Raw genomic sequence first — 22,166 nt, 5'->3', positions numbered from 1 at the left:
TATCTTACCAGGCAATGGTGTAACGAGATTTACTGGGCCCCACAGCAAATTAATTTTATGGCCCCTACATATCCAGAGATTGTCCTGTTTTACCAATATATGTTGAAATTGCTAATTAATTAGGCCTTCATGGGGCCCCCTATATCTCTTGGGCCCCCCTGCAGCCGCAGTATCTGCTTCCTTTGTCGTTATGCCCCTGTTACCAAGCCAATGGTTTAACTCAATATTTTCTTTTAATACAATCATTATATCGGTATATAATGATCTAAATCATTGCAGGTATATAACTCATTTTCATATCACAAAGTTTACATATCGCCCTATCAAACATTGAGATAAATTTCATTGCCTTACACCATCAATATCCAAGGCATATAAAGCAGTGTCAAAAAGTGGTCGTTTATGTAATTATGAATAATAATAGAACTGTAGACAACGCTATGTATATGTAACAAACCATTATTATTCAGTACATTGAAATGTCACATATTTATTAAGATTTAAAAAATGTTTTGCATGTAATTATTTGCATTTCATAATATGAAGTAACACAGTCTAGTATTAGAATTCACTGCATTTATAATTCAGTTTAATGATATCATTCAATCTTTTGGTTTCCGTGATGGTCATGTTGTTGTTTTTTAATGACTTCAGGAATTTGCATTTCTTACTGTCTTCCATTGATTTAATGTGTTGTTTGAAAATGTCATTCCCCAGATGAGCTAGCCTTGCTCCATGCCGTTTTCTTAATATTTAAATTTGTCAGTGCTGCGACACGGCGTTCACACATGCACTGGAAAATGACTACGAAGACGGCATTAGCAAGGAGCATTTCCAACACTTTCTGCTGTAATTGATTGATAGTCGGAGTCTCTTTCTTCCTCGCTTCTGATAAACAGCCAGCAGAACTGCATTTATTGAGTATGAGTTGTTGACTGAACACTCTGTGTGATGTAAGGAAATTGGTTTTACAGAGCAAGAGGATTGTAATAGCTGATATTCTTGCGTGTTTACACTTCTAGACTTTATTTAATATGATGCAGTCTTAGGATTTAGCTCTTTGCTTCTAAGACCTACCTTGGGTAGAAAATTTCAGTTAAAGTCATAAGACTGTTTTAATGCCTTTTAGACAAAGTAGAAGAAAATTATATATTTATTTATATATATATATATATACAGTGGTGTGAAAAACTATTTGCCCCCTTCCTGATTTCTTATTCTTTTGCATGTTTGTCACACTTAAATGTTTCTGCTCATCAAAAACCGTTAACTATTAGTCAAAGATAACATAATTGAACACAAAATGCAGTTTTTAAATGAAGGTTTACGTTATTAAGGGAGAAAAAAAACTCCAAATCTACATGGGCCTGTGTGAAAAAGTGATTGCCCCCTTGTTAAAAAATAACTTAACTGTGGTTTATCACACCTGAGTTCAATTTCAAAGGTTATAAAGCCATTTCTAAAGCTTTGGGACTCCAGCGAACCACAGTGAGAGCCATTATCCACAAATGGCAAAAACATGGAACAGTGGTGAACCTTCCCAGGAGTGGCCGGCCGACCAAAATTACCCCAAGAGCACAGAGACAACTCATCCGAGAGGCCACAAAAGACCCCAGGACAACATGTAAAGAACTGCAGGCCTCACTTGCCTCAATTAAGGTCAGTGTTCACGACTCCACCATAAGAAAGAGACTGGGCAAAAACGGCCTGCATGGCAGATTTCCAAGGCGCAAACCACTTTTAAGCAAAAAGAACATTAAGGCTCGTCTCAATTTTGCTAAAAAAACATCTCAATGATTGCCAAGACTTTTGGGAAAATACCTTGTGGACCGACGAGACAAAAGTTGAAGTTTTTGGAAGGTGCGCGTCCCGTTACATCTGGCGTAAAAGTAACACAGCATTTCAGAAAAAGAACATCATACCAACAGTAAAATATGGTGGTGGTAGTGTGATGGTCTGGGGTTGTTTTGCTGCTTCAGGACCTGGAAGACTTGCTGTGATAGATGGAACCATGAATTCTACTGTCTACCAAAAAATCCTGAAGGAGAATGCTCGGCCATCTGTTCGTCAACTCAAGCTGAAGCGATCTTGGGTGCTGCAGCAGGACAATGACCCAAAACACACCAGCAAATCCACCTCTGAATGGCTGAAGAAAAACAAAATGAAGACTTTGGAGTGGCCTAGCAAAGTCCTGACCTGAATCCTATTGAGATGTTGTGGCATGACCATAAAAAGGCGGTTCATGCTAGAAAACCCTCAAATAAAGCTGAATTACAACAATTCTGCAAAGATGAGTGGGCCAAAATTCCTCCAGAGCGCTGTAAAAGACTCGTTGCAAGTTATCGCAAACGCTTGATTGCAGTTATTGCTGCTAAGGGTGGCCCAACCAGTTATTAGGTTCAGGGGGCAATTACTTTTTCACACAGGTTTGGATTTCTTTTCTCCCTAAATAATAAAAACCCTCATTTAAAAACTGCATTTTGTGTTTACTTGTGTTATCTTTGACTAATAGTTACATGTGTTTGATGATCAGAAACATTTTGTGTGACAAACATGCAAAAGAATAAGAAATCAGGAAGGGGGCAAATAGTTTTTCACACCACTGTATATATATATATATATATATATGTGTGTGTGTGTCTGTGTGTACAGTATAAATTTATACATACATGCAGGGCCGCCATTTGAAATCATGGGGCCATGTACAACAACATATTTGGGGGCCCCTACCCACCCAGGCACCCAAGCCTCGCCCATTCCACATCACAGTTAAAACACCACACAGACATCAGCGCTAAAAAAGCGCGCACACAAGTTATAAAAAGCTATTGATGGTCAGGGCCCCCTTATAAGTTAAAAAAAAAAAACATTGGCGCCAGGGCCGCCCATAAAAGTTTTTTTTTAAAAAAACATTGGCGCCAGGGCCCCCCTTACAAGTTAAAAAAAATTGGGGCTCCAAAAATTTCTTTTTAAAAAACGATGGCGCTAGGACCCCCCTTACAAGTTAAAAAAAATTGGGGCCCCAAAAGTTTTTTTTGTAAAAAAAACATTGGTGGCAGGGGCCTATAGAATTAAAATAATACATTGGTGGCTAGGGGATTAGAAAAACCACAAATTGGTGTTCGGTGGAATTGAACTCATGGCTTCAGGACTTCAACTTCGCCTCCTTTCGTGACTTTGGGTCTTTTCGACACTTCAGGACTTCAATTGCTGCTGTTTTCGTGACTTCGGGTCTTTTTGCCGCTTCAGGACTTCAATTTCGGCTGTTTTCGTGACTTCGGGTCTTTTTGCCGCTTCAGGACTTCAATTTCGGCTGTTTTCGTGACTTCGGGTCTTTTCGTGACTTCGGGTCTTTTCGCTGCATCGGGACTTCGGCTTTGGCTATTTTCGTGACTTCGGGTCTTTTCGGCGCTTCGGCTATTTTCGTGTCTTCAGGTCTTTTCACTGCTTCGGAAGTTCGGCTTTTCAGCACTTCCGCATTTTTGGCTGTTCGGCTGTTCAGGATGGCCGGAAATCTTCAGCTCTGGCAAGGGGGCCCCACGGCTCTATCTAAACTGCAGCACTGCCGGGCCACCTTTCATGCCCAGGCCCGGGACACTTGTCCCTCCCCCCGATGGCGGCCCTGCATACATGAACACATTGATCTAAGGGGATTGTTTACTCCTTGGTCTTAGTTTCAGTGTTCGTGTTGTGCCTATTAACACAACAGAAGAGCTAGGGAGTCTCATACATTACAGCTGCCATTGATCTAATACAGGGTGCCCTTTCAGAGTCGGACTGGGGCACCAGGGACACATCTCAGAGGCTCACCACTCAACCACCCCCCATCAGCTCCTACTACATGACTTACTTTGCCACATCTACAGGGGAGAAAATTAAAAATTGCTGTGCGTTCCACAGTGGAATGCATGGCCATCTTTAATTTTGAATGACTTATTCTGATATTGCACACTGGTGGCTGTCTTGCAGGCAAGGTTGGGGGTCCACCGGGATTTTAGCTGGTATCCTGGTTGGCCAGTCTGACCTTGTGCCCAATACCCATACATTATAACAACCTATGACAAGTCGCAGAGATACCAAGAAATGAAAATGTGTATCAATAACAAACAGCAGATAAATAAGCGAATGGAACAAGAGTTGAGGTGGCCACAAATGCACTGATATAGTTTGATCATTTCTGATGTCACATAAACCCAGATGTGTATTAATAATCTTAAGTATAGGAGAATATAGCAATGGTTTATGCCGTTATTTTGATGCAATTACCATCGCCAGAAATGGGAAAAATTGGGGTTTTGGTACATAAATGTTATGTAATTTAAAGGGGCTTCACAAAAATACTCTTTGAAAATTTATTCAACAAGGGTAATGAAAAGAAATGAATGGGGATGAGTTTCATGGGCAAAAGAGCTATTATTGATAAGGAATTTAAGGGGAATGTCTATGGTATGTGGCGTGTGTATATTTCACATAGAATCAGAGAGAATCAGAATTAAACCACAAGTCCCAGGAAAAAAATGAATGGAAAAGATAGATGTGTAAATGAAGCAGTATTCACAAGAATATCACCATCACACAATGTAATATATAGATATGAAACAGAAATACAGTAAATGGGAAACTAAGTAATTATGATGATTATGCTGGCTCCATCTAAATATATTGTTGAAGGATATTTATATTCACAGGACTGTTACACTGCTAATAGTAATTCTGACAGCTACAAACAGCCTGACCTTTTTTAAATCTGTCTTCATGGTGCTTCATTCACTGTTTTCAGTAGCTTCTTTGATGCAAAAACCTTACCTATTTGAATATGGCAGTTTGAATACAATAAAACTGCCACAATTTTGAGCACCTTTAGGCACTACCTGGAGCTTGCAGCAAAAGTAGGTGCAACTGGCAAATTGGCAGTGGACATAAGTTTAATAGAGAACATGCCCCTTTATGAATGTTTTTTTTTTTTATGGGTGCCCTTTTGTGCCTATATCTTCCTCTTAGTAATCATAAAAGAGCACTTTAGACATATATTATTATTTCATTTATCACTTGTAGTGACTCTGTGATTCCCTAATGGCATGACTTGTAGTTTTAATGGGTAAATGCTGTGCAATCAAGATAAATATAAATAAATATTGTGCCGTTTTCATTCCAATGTTGTGTGTGTGTTCCCCTTTGCAGGGCAGCAAACAGCTGTTGAATAACTACCCTGTCTACATCACTAGTAAACAGTGGGACGAGGCAGTCAACTCTTCGAAGAAAGACGGGCGACGGCTTCTTCGATACCTCATTAGATTTGTTTTCACAACAGATGAGCTTAAATACTCTTGTGGCCTTGGGAAAAGGAAAAGGTCAGTGCAGTCAGGAGACACTGGTCCTGAAAGACGCCCCCTGGATCCAGTTAAAGTTACATGTCTCAGAGGTACTGCATCTTTTTGCTCAGCATAATTCGTATTTGATTTCATTCTGTTATTCTTCTTTATGCCCAAGAGCAGCAATTCATGGTAGCCAATCTCCTCTCTTGCTGTAATCACTGAGTTCCTTACACTTATTCCGTTGAACTGAGCTCTTATAGAGAAATGCAACCTTTGTCTTTATAGATTAAATAACTAAAATTATGCAAGGGCTGATGGGAAACATTTGAGTAACATCATGGGGCCATAAAGGAGAACTTTATGGTAGATACAAACTGTTAATATATTAATGTAATAAACCATTTTGGAGCATAACGTTCAAGAAATTGTCTACCTTGTTGGAGGACATGGACAACCTTGTGTCTGCTGACCAGATGTCCAGATGAAATCTTATTACATGTCCAAATACTTGTGCTCCAACTGCTTATATTCTGGAAAACATACGGCAGCTTGCATTGATTTTTGCACTTGGCGCCTTGATAGCTATTTGCAAATGATGCCCCCAATTTTATACTGGAGCCTTTGGAGAACGTTTAACTATGGCTGCTTTCTGTGCAGAATAACTCTGTGTTTATTGAAGAGAGCGTAAACTGGACTTAGCAATAGGGAATTCTTGTGCCTTAATCGGGTTTATGTTACCGTCATTAGTCTTTACATGTATTAATTTCCATAAATCAATGTAATATCCATTTTGCAGAAAACAATGGGCAGAGACAGGGAAATTCATTATTCTAAGATCAGTCAATGAACATTCAGGCAAATGATATCATTCCATAAGTAGAGGATAACAATGTCCCTTCTGGTTATTATTTAAGCCTCGGCCAGATGTTGCAGCCATATGACATGAAGTGGAGATTTGAAATGAATAATATAATAGTGTCATTATGGTTGGGTATGTTTTGTAAGCCTGGGATGGCAAACCTGATGCTCTCTAGAGCTACAACTTCAATTTTAAATACATGGGCTCAAGGGGAAGGGTGGTAATTGCAAGAATCTGCACGATTTTCAATGTACGCTCATATTTTTATTATCTTTTATATACATCATTCACATCAAAATCGGGGCTTCAAGGCAGAAGTGCTGCGCACTGAGACACCTTGCTGCCCCTACACCATTATCTTTAGCTATGTTTTGATATCAGAATGACGCCTTGGTCTGGGGCAGAATTGTTGTTGCATGACATGACTTGCAGGAAAAGTGCTTCTTTCCCAATGCTTTCCTCCCATAATGAAATGCTCATGCCTGAAGGCTGTATAATACTTAACATGGCATTGGCATGGCGTTGTCTGCTCCATATCCTGGTTTATTGTTAACCCATGCGTAAAGGAGTTGTTCACCTAAAAATACATTTTTAGTATGCTATAGAGTGTGTAATTCTGAGACAATTTGCATTGATTTGAATAAGAGACTGGAATAGCAATAGGAGAGGCTTGAATAGAAAGATGAGTAATAAAAAGTAGCAATAACAATACATTTGTAGCTTTACAGAGCATTTGTTTTTTAGATGGGGGTCAGTGACACCCATTTGAAAGCTGAAGAGAGTCAGAAGAAGGCAAATAATTAAAAAAAAATACAAAAAAAAAATGAAAGCCTACTGAAAAGTTACTTAGAATTAGCCATTGTATGACATAAAGGTGAACCACACTTTAGGGACAGGGCTCACGCTCAGATTCGGGGAGATTAGTCACCTGGTGACAAATTTCCTCTTCTTCGGGGCGACTAATCTCTCTCTCCCCGAATTGTCTCCCACCGGCTAAAATGTAAATCGCTGGCAGGATGGCACTCGGAGCGTTTCGTTTTCAGAAGTTGTCTCACAAGAAAACTTCGGGAGTGTCAGGGAGCCGGGAGCTCCCTCCAGGGAGGTAGTCAGGATTGAGGAGGAAGCCCTCTTGAGGGAACAAGGTCGCGGTGTCCAAAGGGTTAAACAAAGGAGTAGTCAGAATCCAGGCAAGAGTTTCACGGGCAGGCAGATAACAACAAGTCCAAAGTCCAGGCAAAGGGTCAGAATAACAATCAGGAACAAGAATATAGCAATATCAAATATCAGGGAACCCAGGATACACATAGGCAATGTTTCCTATACTTGGGTGCCATTCTGGCGTCTGGATAGCGTTTTTATGTTTGAATTTGGCGCCATAGTGACGTCACCGACGTTCTGACGCTGGCGTCGATGCGCTGGCGTGTTTGCGCCGGCGCCGCTACCCACGTGGCGGCCATGGGCGCCGCCATTTTGGGAGCGACGCCGGAAGAGATAGACGCGCCGCCCGGAGCTCCTGGAACTGCTCCGGGCGGCGTTCGTGACAGGGAGACTTTGGAAAACAAAGTGCTCTGCTCTGAGTGCCTTCCCGCCATGGATTTACATTCTAGTCGTCGGGAGGCAGTTCGGAGAGATTAGTCGCCTCGAAGAAGAGGAGATTTGTCGCCGGGCGACTAATCTCCCTGAATCTGCCCTGACCCTTAACATTGCTGCACATACTATGGCTTTTGTTAGCCAGAACAACTGGCAAATAGCATTTTGCTATACAATGCTCCATCTACTGGAAAACAGAGGAATTGTGCTTGTAAATAACAAAATGTCAGCTTCCCTCCCCACAAATTCAGGGGATGGATTTGATGTGTCATAAATGAGGACCTTCCCAACATTCCCCAGCCAAAAGATAGGAATAGAATATCTCTCTACGGAACGCTCATTTTACTTGTTTCTTAAGTGATGTACAAAATCAGTTTTTCAAATAGGCAAAGTCGATGTGTTCCGCCAAAACAGACAGAGCTAGTGAGGCTTGCTGGAGGGGTGTTCCAGGGCCTGTTCTGTACTTGAAGTGTTATAACTGCAAAGCCCTGAGCATGTCTGTAAATAGATCCAAAGCATGTGCTTTTTTCAGCCCCACGTAATAATAAATGCTGCCAAATCCCCCATAATGAACATCTTAGAATGTTATGGACTAATACAGTACATTAATGATAATTACTTTCTCATCAAAGCCCAGGATGCATATTCATTATTACTGCCATAAACAGCACTTACATAGAGTCCTTTCTAATTACAGGTTTACAGCGTACAGTCTCTATCATAACGATCCGCTTTAGAGATAACAATGAATGCTCTCAGGTTTGACAGCACCCAAGCTCAGCCTGGAATAATTCTCATCATTTTGCAGATATTTACTAATTATAGGGATTCATCATGGTTATCTGATAACAGATAAGATCTTTAGTTTACAATGGGATTTTTCAGAACGTATCAGTTATTTTACTGTGTATCCTGTGCTTGAATGGCTGCCCCCATGGCTACACAGCAGCTTGTTTATATAAACTATAGTAGTGTTTCTGAAGCAAACACCCAGGTTACTAGTGCAGGGCTGTATTTAGGTCCGATGCCGCCCTAGGCATGAGACCTAAACACCACCCTATGCCGGCGCGCTGACGTCACACTTCCACATCCTTCCTCGGACACCCAACCCCTCAGCTCTGTCACTGGATTTCCTATGGAGGGTGGGAAGGGTTAAAAAAAAAAAAAAGGAAAAAAAATAGGCACCCCCAAAACCATGCCGCCCTAGGCACAGGCCCTCGGGGGCCTATATATAAATACGGCCCTGGGCAACAGTATATTATATTGCCATTGGATTAAAAATTTTACATTTTATGGTGTTACTGTTCCTTTAAAAGGATTAGATTGATTGCCATGATTAAATGTATGATTGCCATGCTATACGTAGTCAGGTATAAATGGCAGTTATTCCATCTTAGTACAGGTATGGGATCTGTTATCCGGAAACCAGTTATCCAGAAAGTTGCGAATTACGGAAAGGCTGTCTCCCATGGACTCTATTATAATCAAATTATCCAAATTTTTAAAAATGATTTCCCTTTTCTCTGTAATAATAAAACAGTCGCTTGTACTTGATCCTAACTAAGATATAATTAATCCTTATTGGAAGCAAAACCAGCCTATTGGGTTTATTTAATGTTTACGTGAATTTCTAGTAGGCTTAGGGCAGAGACACACGCTCAGATCCGGGGAGATTAGTCGCCCATCCACAAATCTCCTCTTCTTCGGGGCGACTAATCTCCCCGAACTGCCTCCCGTCGGCTAGAATGCAAATCGCTGGCAGGGTGGCACTCAGAGCTCTTTGTTTTCTGAAGTCGCCCCAAGTTTTCTCATGAGGCGACTTCGGAAAACGGAACACACCGATTGCCATCCCGCCAGCCATTTACTAGCAGGAGGCAGTTCGGGGAGATTAGTCGCCCCGAAGAACAGGCAATTTATTGCCGGGCGACTACATCTCCCCAAATCTGAGCATGTGTCTCTGCCCTTAAGGTGTGAAGATCCAAATTATGAAAAGACCCATTATCAGGAAAGACCTGTTATCCTGAAAGCCCCAGGTCCCCAGCATTCTGAATAATAGGTCCCATACCTGTATATACAGTATATTACCCCAGGTCTTTATGTTACATTAATGATTAACTGAGGAGCTGGATTAGAAAGGTTTGGGAAAAGGTTGGCTTGACTGAATATGCTAATAATCCGTTCTTACCTTCTGTTCTGTGTTGTTTCTCCAATGTCACCCAGAGTTCATTAGGATGCACTGCACATCGAACCCTGACTGGTGGATGCCTTCAGAAGAGCAGATAAACAAAGTGTTCAGTGATGCTGTAGGACATGCTCGCCAAGGTCGTGCCGTGGCCACTTTCATCCACAACGGAAACTCATATTACGACGGCATTGACCCACAGCTGTGTCAGGAGGAGATGTTCCACCGAAGTTCTCACGATGGATCTGGAGATTGACGTAAAAAGAAAACGAAAGCACTGTGACGCTCAAACGAGATAAAAAAAAAACATGTTAGCCACAACAAAAATGGAACCAGTTGGTGTAATAGTCCAGTCAGTGTGTCTTTAATGTTCTGTCACTGCGGCGGGTGCCGGTAGAAGACCCTTTTGAGCAGCGAAGCTTCTCAAAGAACCCAAAGTATTCCTGGAGCCAGATGTTATTGTCCGTGTGTCACCTCAGTACTGCTTCAGGGACTCGAGCTCTGTTCCGTGACTGTTAAACGTTCTATTCGAACGACTGAATAATAACACAGGCGTTCAGGCCCTGAATCAAACTAAAGAGAAATGTGTTGGTCTGTTCCGTAGACTTAGCTTTAATAGAATTTGCATTGTACACTATACTATTTAGTTAACTTATGCAAACCTGAACTTGTTATATTATCCCGTGTTCATAAAGGCTGTCACCACTACCCACATACTGAGTACCACTTGCCTGGCCGTGTGTGCATTTATTTCCATCCATATGTGCGCCATTTTCAGTACAAAAGCTACTGCCCTTTTATCATGAACTCGCATATGTCACCAGTGCAATCGACCCAAGTCCCATGATCTAAACTAAACTGCCAAAAAATATCTGTCATCATCACCAACTCATTCTCAAAATAGTGGCCAGATAATGAATAGCAGGAGTCTTAATTTATGTTTTAGAAAGCATCCTACATTTTTCACAAAAAGCCAATTCTGTGTTTTCAATATGAAAAAAAAAAGTCTGGCCGTGCAGTCTTTCATGTTCACCTGTTTATATAAAGTATCAGAAATCAGATTACTTATTCTGGAGTGTTCAGTATCAGGTGCTTTTCCTCTGTTTGGACACCAATAGTTTGGCAGTTTGAGGCAGAAATCCTGGTTTAAATTTAAAGTGGCAACTGATGAGGGGGTGAGGTGGAGATTTATTCTGTAGGTCAATACTGTCCAACGGATGCGGCCCACGGGCTGCATCCGGCCTGCAACCCCCCCTTGTGTGGTTCCCCCACATGAAAGTCTGCCTGCTGTGACTGCTTACCATGTGTAAGATTTAAAAGGTTTCAGAACAGACTGGAAACTCCTGTATTGTTCATACTTGTAACGCCTCTATTGTTCACATCCCTAAAGCCCTGTACTGTTCACACCTCAGACCCAGACTATAAGTGCCCACCTTGTTCACATGTTGAATCCTCAAAAAAACTGCTGCAGGGGCAACAGCACTGTGTCACTGTATGTAGTACATCTTAGAGTGGTCCTGATAGGTTTCCCTGTCTCCTGCTCTGTTCTTCCTTCCATATGCTCCCTGTGTCTGCCTGACCTATGCCCTCTGTGTGTGCCATACTCTGCCTGCCCTATGCTCCATGTGTGTGCCATACTCTGCCTTCCCTATGCTCCCTGTATGTGCCATACACTGCCTGCCCTATGCTCCCTGTGTGTGCCATACTCTGCCTGCCCTATGCTCCGTGTGTGCCATACTCTGCCTTTCTTATGTTCCCTGTGTTTGCCCTACTCTGCCTTCCCTATGCTCCCTGTGTGTGCCATATTATCCCTTCCCTATGCTCCCTGTAGGTGCCATACGCTGCCTGCCCTACTCTGCCTGTGTGTGCCCTACTCTGCCTTCCCTATGCTCCCTGTGTGTGCCATACTCTGCCTTTCTTATGCTCCGTGTGTGCCCAACTCTGCCTTCCCTATGCTCCCTGTGTGTGCCATACTCTGCCTGCCCTATGCTCCTTGTGTGTGCCATACACTGCCTGTGTGTGTGCCATACTCTGCCTGTGTGTGTCCTACTATGCCTGCCCTATGCTCCGTGTGTGCCATACTCTGCCTGTGTGTGCCCTACTCTGCTTGCCCTATGCTCCCTGCCATACTCTGCCTTCCCTATGCTCCCTGTGTGCGCCATACTCTGCCTTCCCTATGCTCCCTGTGTGCACCATAATCTGCCGACCTATCCTCCCTGTGTGTGCCATACTCAGCTTGCCCTATGCACACTGTGTGTGTCATACTCTGCCTGCCCTATTTTCCCTGTGTGTGCCATTCCCTGTCATATTGGTCCATTCATTGTGGGAGGTGAGTCTAAAGTTATGCCAAAGGGATTACGTGAGCTGAATATAGAAGCACCTTTTTTTGTTTTGATTTTTGGGGGCTTGAAATCTGACTAATTTTGACCAAACCTCCCCTTATTTTCATGACTTTGGTAGACTCAGTTACTAGACCACAGCCTACTAAACCCTCCTTAATACTCACACGTACAGGAGATTTGAAATTGGGGCGGAAATGCTGCAGCTTGATTTATTAACAAACATACATCATTAACATATCATAAATGCACCAGATTTATAAAATGTTATAGTTGCTACCTACCTGCATGGGGGAGGTTAAGTCCTGGCACTCATGTGTCTTCTTGTCCTGGTTAAGATTTGAGATAAATAGTGAATATACAGTAAATTCACTTGAATTGTCTCATTCAGCTACAGGGATGAAAGAGGTAAGAGAGAGGAAACAACAGTTTTTTTAAATGTAAATTTATTTGAATAGAAAAAAATTCTAAATTAGATTTTTCATAAATAAGCCCATTAAGGTATGAAGATTGAAATTATGGAAAGATCCATCATCCAGAATACCCCAGGTCCCGAGCATTCTGGATAACAGGTCCCAAACCTGTTTTGAACATGAACCTTTAGGCCAGGGGTCCCCAACCTTTTTTTTACTGGTGAGTCACATTCAGATGTAAAAATAGTTTGGGAGCAACAGATGCATTAAAAATGTTCCTGGGTGCTATAAAATAAGGGCTCTGATTGGCCATTTGGTAACCCCTATGTGGACTGGCAGCCTACAGGAGGTTTTGTCTGGCAGTGAATCTGGTTTTTATGCAACTAAAACTTGTCTCCAAGCCTGGAACTAAAAAATAAGCACCTGCTTTGAGGTCACTAGGAGCAACATCCAAGGGGTTGGTGGGCAACATGTTCCTCACAAACCATGGGTTGAGATCACTGCTTTAGGCTAATGTCTAATGTGGATGTCTTCTCCGCTGGCATAAATACATCAGCAGAGAAAAAACCAACTCACTACCATTGGCCTGTCAGTGCATAAATGGGCAAGTTTCGGCCAAAAGATTATGCAGCTGTGGATTCGCAGCTGGAAATCTGCAGAGTGTGTGCGCTGATAGGCCACCAAAACACTGCCGTCTGCCCACTGCCTTCTTTGGTAAAAATTAAATGGAACTAATATCAATTGAGGTTATTATATTACAACGGTATCTTTATCAGCTGTTTTTGTCACTTTGCTGCTGTGTGCTACATTTCTTTCTATTCTGCATTTGTATCTCAGAATTCTGCCCATTTCTATCATACGCTAAAAATGCCTCTGATGCAATTAGTGAATGTGCCTCAAAGTTCCACAGAAAGGCCCTGTTTATACCCAGCAGCAACAATAGGGTTGCCACCTTTGCTAAACCCGAACAATGAGGACGGGGCAGATAGCATTGGGGGTGGAGCAGTGATCTTGGGGTGGGCATGATGACATCAGAGGCAGACACAATGATGTTGTGGAGCTATGATGCTGGGTCAGGGTTATTACATCACTTATATGCAAATGGGTGGATTTCTGTCCAGTTTTCACAATGTTTTAAATGGGACAGAACCCACACAGCTGGAAACCCTACGTCTATCTATTCTGCCCGATGTGTAAGACAGATCCCATACCTGTAGTTAGAGGATTGGTTATACCGAAATCAGTTATCCAAAAAGCTCTGAAATACAGCAATGCTCATTTAGAAAAACGATTTCTTATTTTTGATTGAGTTCCTTATTTCTGTTTCTTTAATAACAAGAAATTAACTGCACTCCATAATAACTAAGCCGTGTCAAGGCGAGTGATCTTGGTATTAAATTGGTTTTCATTTGGCCAGATTATTGTTTGGGTCAAAACCGAACAAGTGGCAATCCTAAGCAACAATAACATGGAAACATTGAAAAATTGATAATGGTAAGGTGCTATTCACAATTAATTAACCAACTAGCAGTTGATAAAACCAGGACATTTATTTCAATCTTGTCACAATTGGGACTTTAAAGGTTATATTAATGCCAAACACAACCTGAGACCTCACTATAGGAATGCCTGTGATTTTACTCTATGAGATCTTCTTATGCAGCATATCTTCCATCACAAATGGCATCCGACTCAGTCAGCGCCAAACAAAACGAGAACACGCAGCAGCTTGGGAAGCCCGTCAGCTCCTTTGAGACACTATAAATATAATATGTTAGCTGATAACCTGCTTGTTAGCAGATATGTCATGATTACAAATATTTACTTTGAAGAAAGTTAGAAGGCCTAACAGGTTAGTCAGCACACGGAAAACATTTAGCACCTGGAGAAGAACTGACAACCTTTTATGGGTCACACGTTTATAATTGGCTGTAAGTAGGATTTCTTATAAGCTTCTAGTTCACACCATCAATCTATTGAAAGTAACACTTGAGCCTTTGGAAGAATATTATTCCAATTAACAGGCTGTACTTACATTCAGCGGTGATATTATTTGCAAAATAAAATGGCACAACAAACACAGAGGGGACTGGTTACAAGGGTCACTGGGCATCTGCCACTTAGCCATTATTTCATTGTACTGATAAAGCGCCAGAGCTTCGTACAATAGAAGGTGCATTTATCAAGTATATGAATTACAGTACATGAAGATACTGATCTGATAGTTGGTCCAGGGAGGGGGTATCAAACAGAAACTGCTGCAAGATCTATTACTAGCAATGTTTTTGCAGTTTGCAGACAAGTCATTGGTGAGGTTTATTTAAAGAGTTTTTGTGGAATGTTTGAAAATCAGAAAGAGACATAAAAAGATCTGCCACATGGAAATAAAAAATTGGGGGCATGCCCTGTTTTACAAAGACATTTATTTTTTTCCTTTTGATTGTAATAGCAGCATCCGAGGCACAAAGTGCACTAGCGCTTTAAAGGAGAAGGAAAGTCGTCTTGCACTTGGGGTTGCCAAATGTTAGGCACCCCAAGTGATTGTATTGACTTACCTGAAACCCTGGGCCAGTGCTCCTATCAGCAGAAAACTGCCACCGTCCCGGGGTTATTCCAGAGAGCACCACGGAATGATCCTCTTCCGGCTTCTTCTTCACGCAGTTGTGCATGCACATTAGAGTGAAAAGCCTAACTTTAACTAAAAATTCGGCTTTTTCATTCTACTGTGCATGCGTCAGTCCCGGGAAATTTGAAGAAAGAAGCGCTCCGTGGTGCTCGTTGGTATAACCCCAGGCCGGTGCAGTTTTCTGCTGATAGGAGCAACGGCCCGAGGTTTCAGGTAAGTCAATAAATTCACTTTGGGGCGCCTAACATTTTGACTTTCCTTCTCCTTTAAGACAGCCACAGTGTCCTCCTCCATGACATACTGTGTCCCTATGCATTCCGTTACACATATATCAAGGCCACATATGTTCATGAGAGTGAAGTGCAGTTTGAGGACTTAATCCTGGAGCTGTAGGTACATGTTGTATCAGGCTTTGCTGTCACCAATACAACTATACACCAAATATTTATACTGGTATGGCTGGGAACCGTTATCCAGAAAGTTCCAAATTAGGGAGAGATTATTTCCCATAGACTCCCTTTTATCTATATAATCCACATTTTTAAAAATGATTTCCTTTTTCTCTGTAATAATAAAACAGTAGCTTGTATATGATCCAAACTAAGATATAATTAATCCTTATTTGAAGTAAGTATTTAATGTTTAAATAATTTTCTAATAGACAAGATATGAAGATCCAAATAATGGAAAGATCCTTTATCCAGGTCCCGAGCATTTTGAATAACAGGTCCCATACCTGTATTTTATTCCTTTTATTCTGTTTCTTGTTAAGAAACATTTGTCCATGCTGTAGGCAAGCCTCATATATACCGGGGCTGCTGGGTAAAAACTCTCTTCCTGGGCTGTATTCCCAAGAGCACATGTGATATAATGCAAAGGCACCATGCACATTTTCCAAGCACTTGATATCTTTTTGTTATGTATTCATGTCATCTTTATAATCTGAAAGATATTGTAATTTATAGAAAAATGGAAAGTGCTTTGATAATCTGTACAGGAGCCTGAAAGGAAAAGCATTATATATAAACGGTGAATTTTCGAAGATCATTGTAAATTGGTTTGTACATTGTAAGCTCCGCTATTGCATTGCAAGGTTTTTAGCTTCCCCAACTTGGAGAGAAGATGAAGTTTCCCAATCAGCGTGTACGCAAGCAGCAGAGGTAAATCTGAACATTAAAGGGGCAGTAAGGCATTAACATTCAGTATAAGAGTACAACTGGAGATGGTAAATTTGAGCCTTAAAGGGATCCTGTCATCAGACATGTTTTTTTTCAAAACACATCAGTTAATAGTGCTACTCCAGTAGAATTCTGCACTGAAAGCCGTTTCTCAAAAGAGCAAACAGATTTTTTTATATTCAATTTTGAAATCTGACATGGGGCTAGACATTATGCCAATTTCCAGCTGCCCCCAGTCATGTGACTTGTGCCTGCACTTTAGGAGAGAAATGCTTTCTGGCAGGCTGCTGTTTTTCCTTCTCAATGTAACTGAATGTGTCTCAGTGGGACATGGGTTTTTACTATTGAGTGTTGTTCTTAGATCTACCAGGGGAACTGTTATCTTGTGTTAGGGAGCTGCTATCTGGTTACCTTCCCATTGTTCTTTTGTTAGGCTGCTGGGGGGGGGGGGGGAAGGGAGGGGGTGATATCACTCCAACTTGCAGTACAGCAGTAAAGAGTGATTGAAGTTTATCAGAGCACAAGTCACATGACTGTGCAGAATTCTGCTGGAGCAGCACTATTAACTGATTCATTTTGAAAAAAAAATTTTTCCCATGACAGTATCCCTTTAAGAGGAAAATATAACTGGCATCCAATACAATGAAACACTCCTACAATGGGGACACGTTGGGGATCTGACTCAATAGCAAAAATCTAAGATGACTGATAAACTGTAGGACTGACATTCAAAGGGCGGTGATAGTTGAACTATCATTGTAATATGTCCCTTCCCAAGAACTCCTTCGCCTGCCAATTTTACATGGTGAAGTGTTATTTATTATACTGTAAACAGTATAATTTAGAAATAAAATGTACACCATAAAAATGCCCTGCTATTCTCCTCCTGCACAAAGGATAGGGGACCCAATGTATAAATATAAGATCGTTAATCATAGCTGTGTTTTGTAAGGCTAAAAAAAAGTATTCATTGCAATCCATGCAATTACCATCGTTATTTATATATAGTGCCAGCAAGTTATGCAGCTCTTTGCATTATTATATAACAATTAGGGGTCTTACAATAACTTAATAAAAAATAAGGTAAGAGATAGAATTGTCGCAGCGTTGATCCGACAGTCGTGACGCGCCAGATCAACGCTGCAACACCATGCGACAATTCTCTCTCTTAGGGTAGGACTACACGAACGATTCCGGTGCGATCAGACGTGCTGCGACAAAAATCGGATGCAGCATCCAACAGTCGTGTCGTATCAACGATGCAACGCCATGCGACAATTCTATCTCTTACCTTATTTTTTTCGTTCTTGTAGTCCTACCCTAAATCTCAGGTTTAACGCTCATCATAGGGAGTGCAATAAATGCCCCACCCCCGAGGTATTTATTTCTGCCTTCACCCAGATTTGCAATAAAAATCGACAATAACAAATAAAAAAAAAATGAGCACCGTGTTCCAAATTCACTCTATATAATTTGTGTCTCATATGCAATTAATTGCCTTTTATTGGAAGCGACAGCGTGTAAAAAAGATTCATGGTCTTGGCAAACTCTGAAAGGTACAAAAACATGTTAATATCTAGTTATTACACAAGCTCTTTTCCAACCAGTCTAGATCTAAAAAGCAACAGGGTACCCCCATCTTTACTCTCCAGGACCTAAGCGGTTAAATGAACACCCATTCATTTACAAATCATTCATTAAATAAATGTAACACCTTTACAAATATCTACATGACAGTATTTGCTGGAGAAGCCAGGGGAACGGAGAGGAGCAATTAATGATACGACAGCAGAATACATTTATTTTATCACTCAGAAGAAGGTGCCTAACAACAATTGTACATTCTGGTAATGGAAACATGTTACAGTCTGGCCTCCCATCACTAATATTGCATTTTTGATAGATTAAGTATAAATAAGATTTTGAACATATTTGTTGCAATAGTGATCGCTATTCTCTGTCTGCCTCTCACTTCATTTGTGTGGAATGCAAGAAGCCACTGGACATCAAGAGTAAGTCTATACCCCATATGTAATAAAAAGGCACCAAGTTTGCCAAGGTGCACTAACCTATAACAACCAATAAGATGGTTTGATTTAAAGGAGAAGAAAAGGTCTTTTACTTGGGAGTACCAAAGGTTAGGCCACCCCCAATTGATCACATGTATTTACCTGACACCCCAGGTGCTCCTATCAGCAGAACTGCATCGGCCCAGGATTCTCCCAGCGAGCATCACGGAGAGATGGTCTTCCGGCTTCTTCTTTTTTCTAGTGGCTGTGCATGAGCAGTAGAGTAAAAAGCTGAACTTTAACAAAAAAGCAGACTATTTCGTTCTACTGCGCATGCGTCTGCCCTGGGAAATTTGAAGAAAGAAGAGGCTGGAAGACGATCACTCCATGATGCTCACTGGAACAATCCCAGGCCAGTGCGTTTTTCTCATAATAGGTTGTCAGGGTTAAATATATTAGGGATGCACTAAATCCAGGATTCAGTTCGGGATTCGGTCTTTTTCAGCAGGATTCGGATTCGGCCAAAACCTTCTGCCTGGCCGAACAGAATCCTAATTTGCATTTAGGATTTTGTCACAAAACAAGGAAGTAAAAAATGTTTTCCCCTTCCCACCCCTAATTTGCATAGGATTCGGTTCGGTATTCGGACAAATCTTTCGCGTAGGACTCGGGGGTTCGGCCAAATCCAAAATAGTGGATTCAGTACATCCCTAAAATATATACAATCACTTGGGCATGCCTAACTTTTGGCACCCCAAATAAAAAGACCTTTCCTTCTCCTTTAAACAGGTAACCAGTAAATGCTACCTGCTCGTTGTTTGCTATTCGTTACTGCACCTGGGCAAACCTAGTTGTGCCCTGGGCATAACAGTGAACACTATGGGGTAAAAAACTGGTCAACTAACTGCACATTCAATGAGCACTTTCAACCAGGGTCTGGCTGTACTCTATACAATTTCTGGCAATACAATTTCAGCCAGATAAAATATTGGGGGCAAGGTGCAGAAGCAGCAGGCAATGTGTATAAGAAACGGATCCGCACACACGCTGATTAATGCAGTCGGGGAATATCCCCTTTTATTCAACCACCAAAACGTTGATGTTTGGTGGCTAAATAAAAGGGGATATTCCCCGACTGCATCAATCAGCGTGTGTGCGGATCCGTTTCTTATACACATTGGTTGCTAAGGGACCCGGCCAGGTCAACGGAAGGAACGCACCACCAACTGCAGGATTGGTGAACTTCAGGTGTGCGGTAGGAGAATTACATTGAAATTAAGTTGCATTAATTACAACTTAATTACATTGTTATTAAGTTGCAGAAGCAGCAGGCCCATTGCAGACCTGTCCTCATTACCATAGGGGAGGTGGTAAATTGTAGACTCCATTGCAGCCTGCACCCACGTTCGCTCCCTATCTTGCACAACTGAATTAAGCATAAATTAGGGGATGGGTAGGGGACACCTACATGCCTCCTGCACCCATCCCTTCATATAAATGCATGAGCACAAATGCCGAGGCAAACACAGGTCTCTTTGCTCTGTTTTGGAGAACCAAGACATGCAGAAATTCTACTTGCAGGACAACGGGAGATTTTGCACTTTGCACCCTGCTTCACAAGTAGTAAAAAAATTTCTTCTACTGGATTTTGCACTTTTGTCTTTCAATATGTAATGCAACAATGGGCGGCCAAGTTTGCCCCATAGCAACCAATTTGCAAGTGCCTTTTACTGGCCAAAATCTGATTCATTACTGCTGCAGTTAGAAGACCTGGAGCCAAGATGACACTCACAAATGCAAAGTGAATACATACACGGCTATACAGGTTAACTGATCTGATATAAAGGATTTCTATTCATTCTGCATGCCGAGTGTTTAACCTTCAGCCAGCTCGTGGCAAATCAGAAAAAAAAAAATACTAAAAAAAGGAATAGCAGATCCAGAAAATGTGCACTCAATACAGAAAAGAACCTGTTGACTCAGTCGCTGAGCATAGCCCTGATTATTATGTTACTTGTTACTCTTCCCATTACTATGCTTGTCACAGCTGTGTGCCTAACAGTCATTCCTAATCTACCATTAAAATAGAAAAATGTCGAGACTTTAACACAGCTACAGGTTTAGTATGCTCAGAGGACAGATTAAAAACACTTAATGCAATATTTGTTGAGGAAACGCTATATAACAGCAATTTGGTTCTCAAAACTTTTTTGTTACTGAGGTTTGAATAGAGAATAAAGCAGTGTGGCTATATTGTACGGATGGTATTCTGGGTTGGGAAGAGAAGTTTATTGGTAGTAGTGATCTAAGCTTGAAATGGGACCCCATTAGTCCCAACATGGATGTTTCTGGTTAAAGGTGCATTTAGAGGGCTCATCAGCAAGTGGAATATTTAGGCAGAACGGGTCAGGCAAGTTGTGTTTTTTCAGTCCCTGTTGTCCAACTAGTGGGACTATGCCATGGATATCCCCTACTCTACCCCAAGCTTTGGTACTGGATTATATGATCGGGATTACCTGGTTGAAGACACATAGAGCTACTAATAGCAGTTACTTGTCACGGTTACAAAAATATAAAATAGTGAAAACTGACTACATGTGTTTTAGCAGAGGCAATTTTCAGTATTGCCTATGGCAGGGTATTTTCTATGACATTTTGTAGCTGCTACTAGTAGCTCCGTGTATCTTCACCCTAAAGGCCCCCATATACAGACCGATAAAAGTTATTTTGTGTGGGGTCATCCAACATGCGTCCCCGATCGATATCCAATCAGGCAGGGTAAAAAAATCCCTCAGGATGTACCAAACTGTAGATTTCAACACTCCTAATATTGTAGCAATTTCTCAGAAGGGTTTTTGCAGCTTAAGGACGGCTTGTTTCACCTGCATGGAGAGCGCTTTTGACCGCATGTTGTCTGTTCACAGCAAAATCTTCCACATACAAGCGCACCCTCCCCCCCAAATCAACTCCAGGGCTTTTATCTGCTTCATTGATAATGACATAAAGGAATTGCCCATACCTGCCTATGAAATAGCCTTTGAGTCAATTGTCCAATTACATTTGAGCCCCAGAAATGAAGTGATTGTGTTAAAAAAAGGCTTGAATACCTCACATTTTTATGCAATCTTTTTGTTCAACCCACTGAATTAAAGCTGAAAGTCTGCAGTTCAACTGCATCTGAGATGTTTCATTTAAAATTCATTGTGGTAATGTACAGAACCAAAATTAGAAAAGTTGTCTGTCCAAATATTTATGGACCTAACTGTCTATCCCTAATGTTTCTCTGCACTCTTGTCAGAACTGAAGGTTGGCATGTGAGGCGGAATTCGGCACTAAAACCAGTTTGCACTTTGGCGCCAATGTGTGCCTACACCCAGGCCAATGCAATGCATTTGAGTGTGGGCAAGGTAAGGGGCTGACAGTTTCAGCCTGTGTGACATTAGCCTTTAAGGCTACTCAAGAACAACCACTAGGAGGAAATTAAACATTCCAGCCGGGCTGCAGAACAGATCCGCAGCCGATTCACAGCCGGGCTTCAGGACAGATTCACAGACGGGTTGCAGGACAGATTCACAGACGGGTTGCAGGACAGATTCACAGCCGGGCTTCAGGACAGATTCACAGACGGGTTGCAGGACAGATTCACAGCCGGGTT

General features: G+C 41.6%; 1 protein-coding gene across 1 annotated transcript in view; it reads left to right on the top strand.

The window, feature by feature from the left end:
• bend4.S (BEN domain containing 4 S homeolog) overlaps positions 1 to 10,669 on the top strand; it is a 64,402-nt gene extending 53,733 nt beyond the window's left edge. Inside the window, exons 4-5 of the mRNA XM_018243122.2 lie at positions 5,182 to 5,422; positions 9,985 to 10,669. Of these exons, the coding sequence (XP_018098611.1) occupies positions 5,182 to 5,422; positions 9,985 to 10,202 (459 nt within the window). The 3' untranslated portion in view covers positions 10,203 to 10,669. The remainder of the gene's footprint in view (positions 1 to 5,181; positions 5,423 to 9,984) is intronic.
• Positions 10,670 to 22,166: the final 11,497 nt, after the last annotated feature.

The sequence above is a fragment of the Xenopus laevis genome, chromosome 1S, assembly GCF_017654675.1.
Source record: "Xenopus laevis strain J_2021 chromosome 1S, Xenopus_laevis_v10.1, whole genome shotgun sequence".
In the NCBI taxonomy this organism is placed as follows: Eukaryota; Metazoa; Chordata; class Amphibia; order Anura; family Pipidae; genus Xenopus; species Xenopus laevis.
Note: the sequence above shows the minus strand (reverse complement) of the source record. Positions and strands in the feature narration are given on the sequence as shown.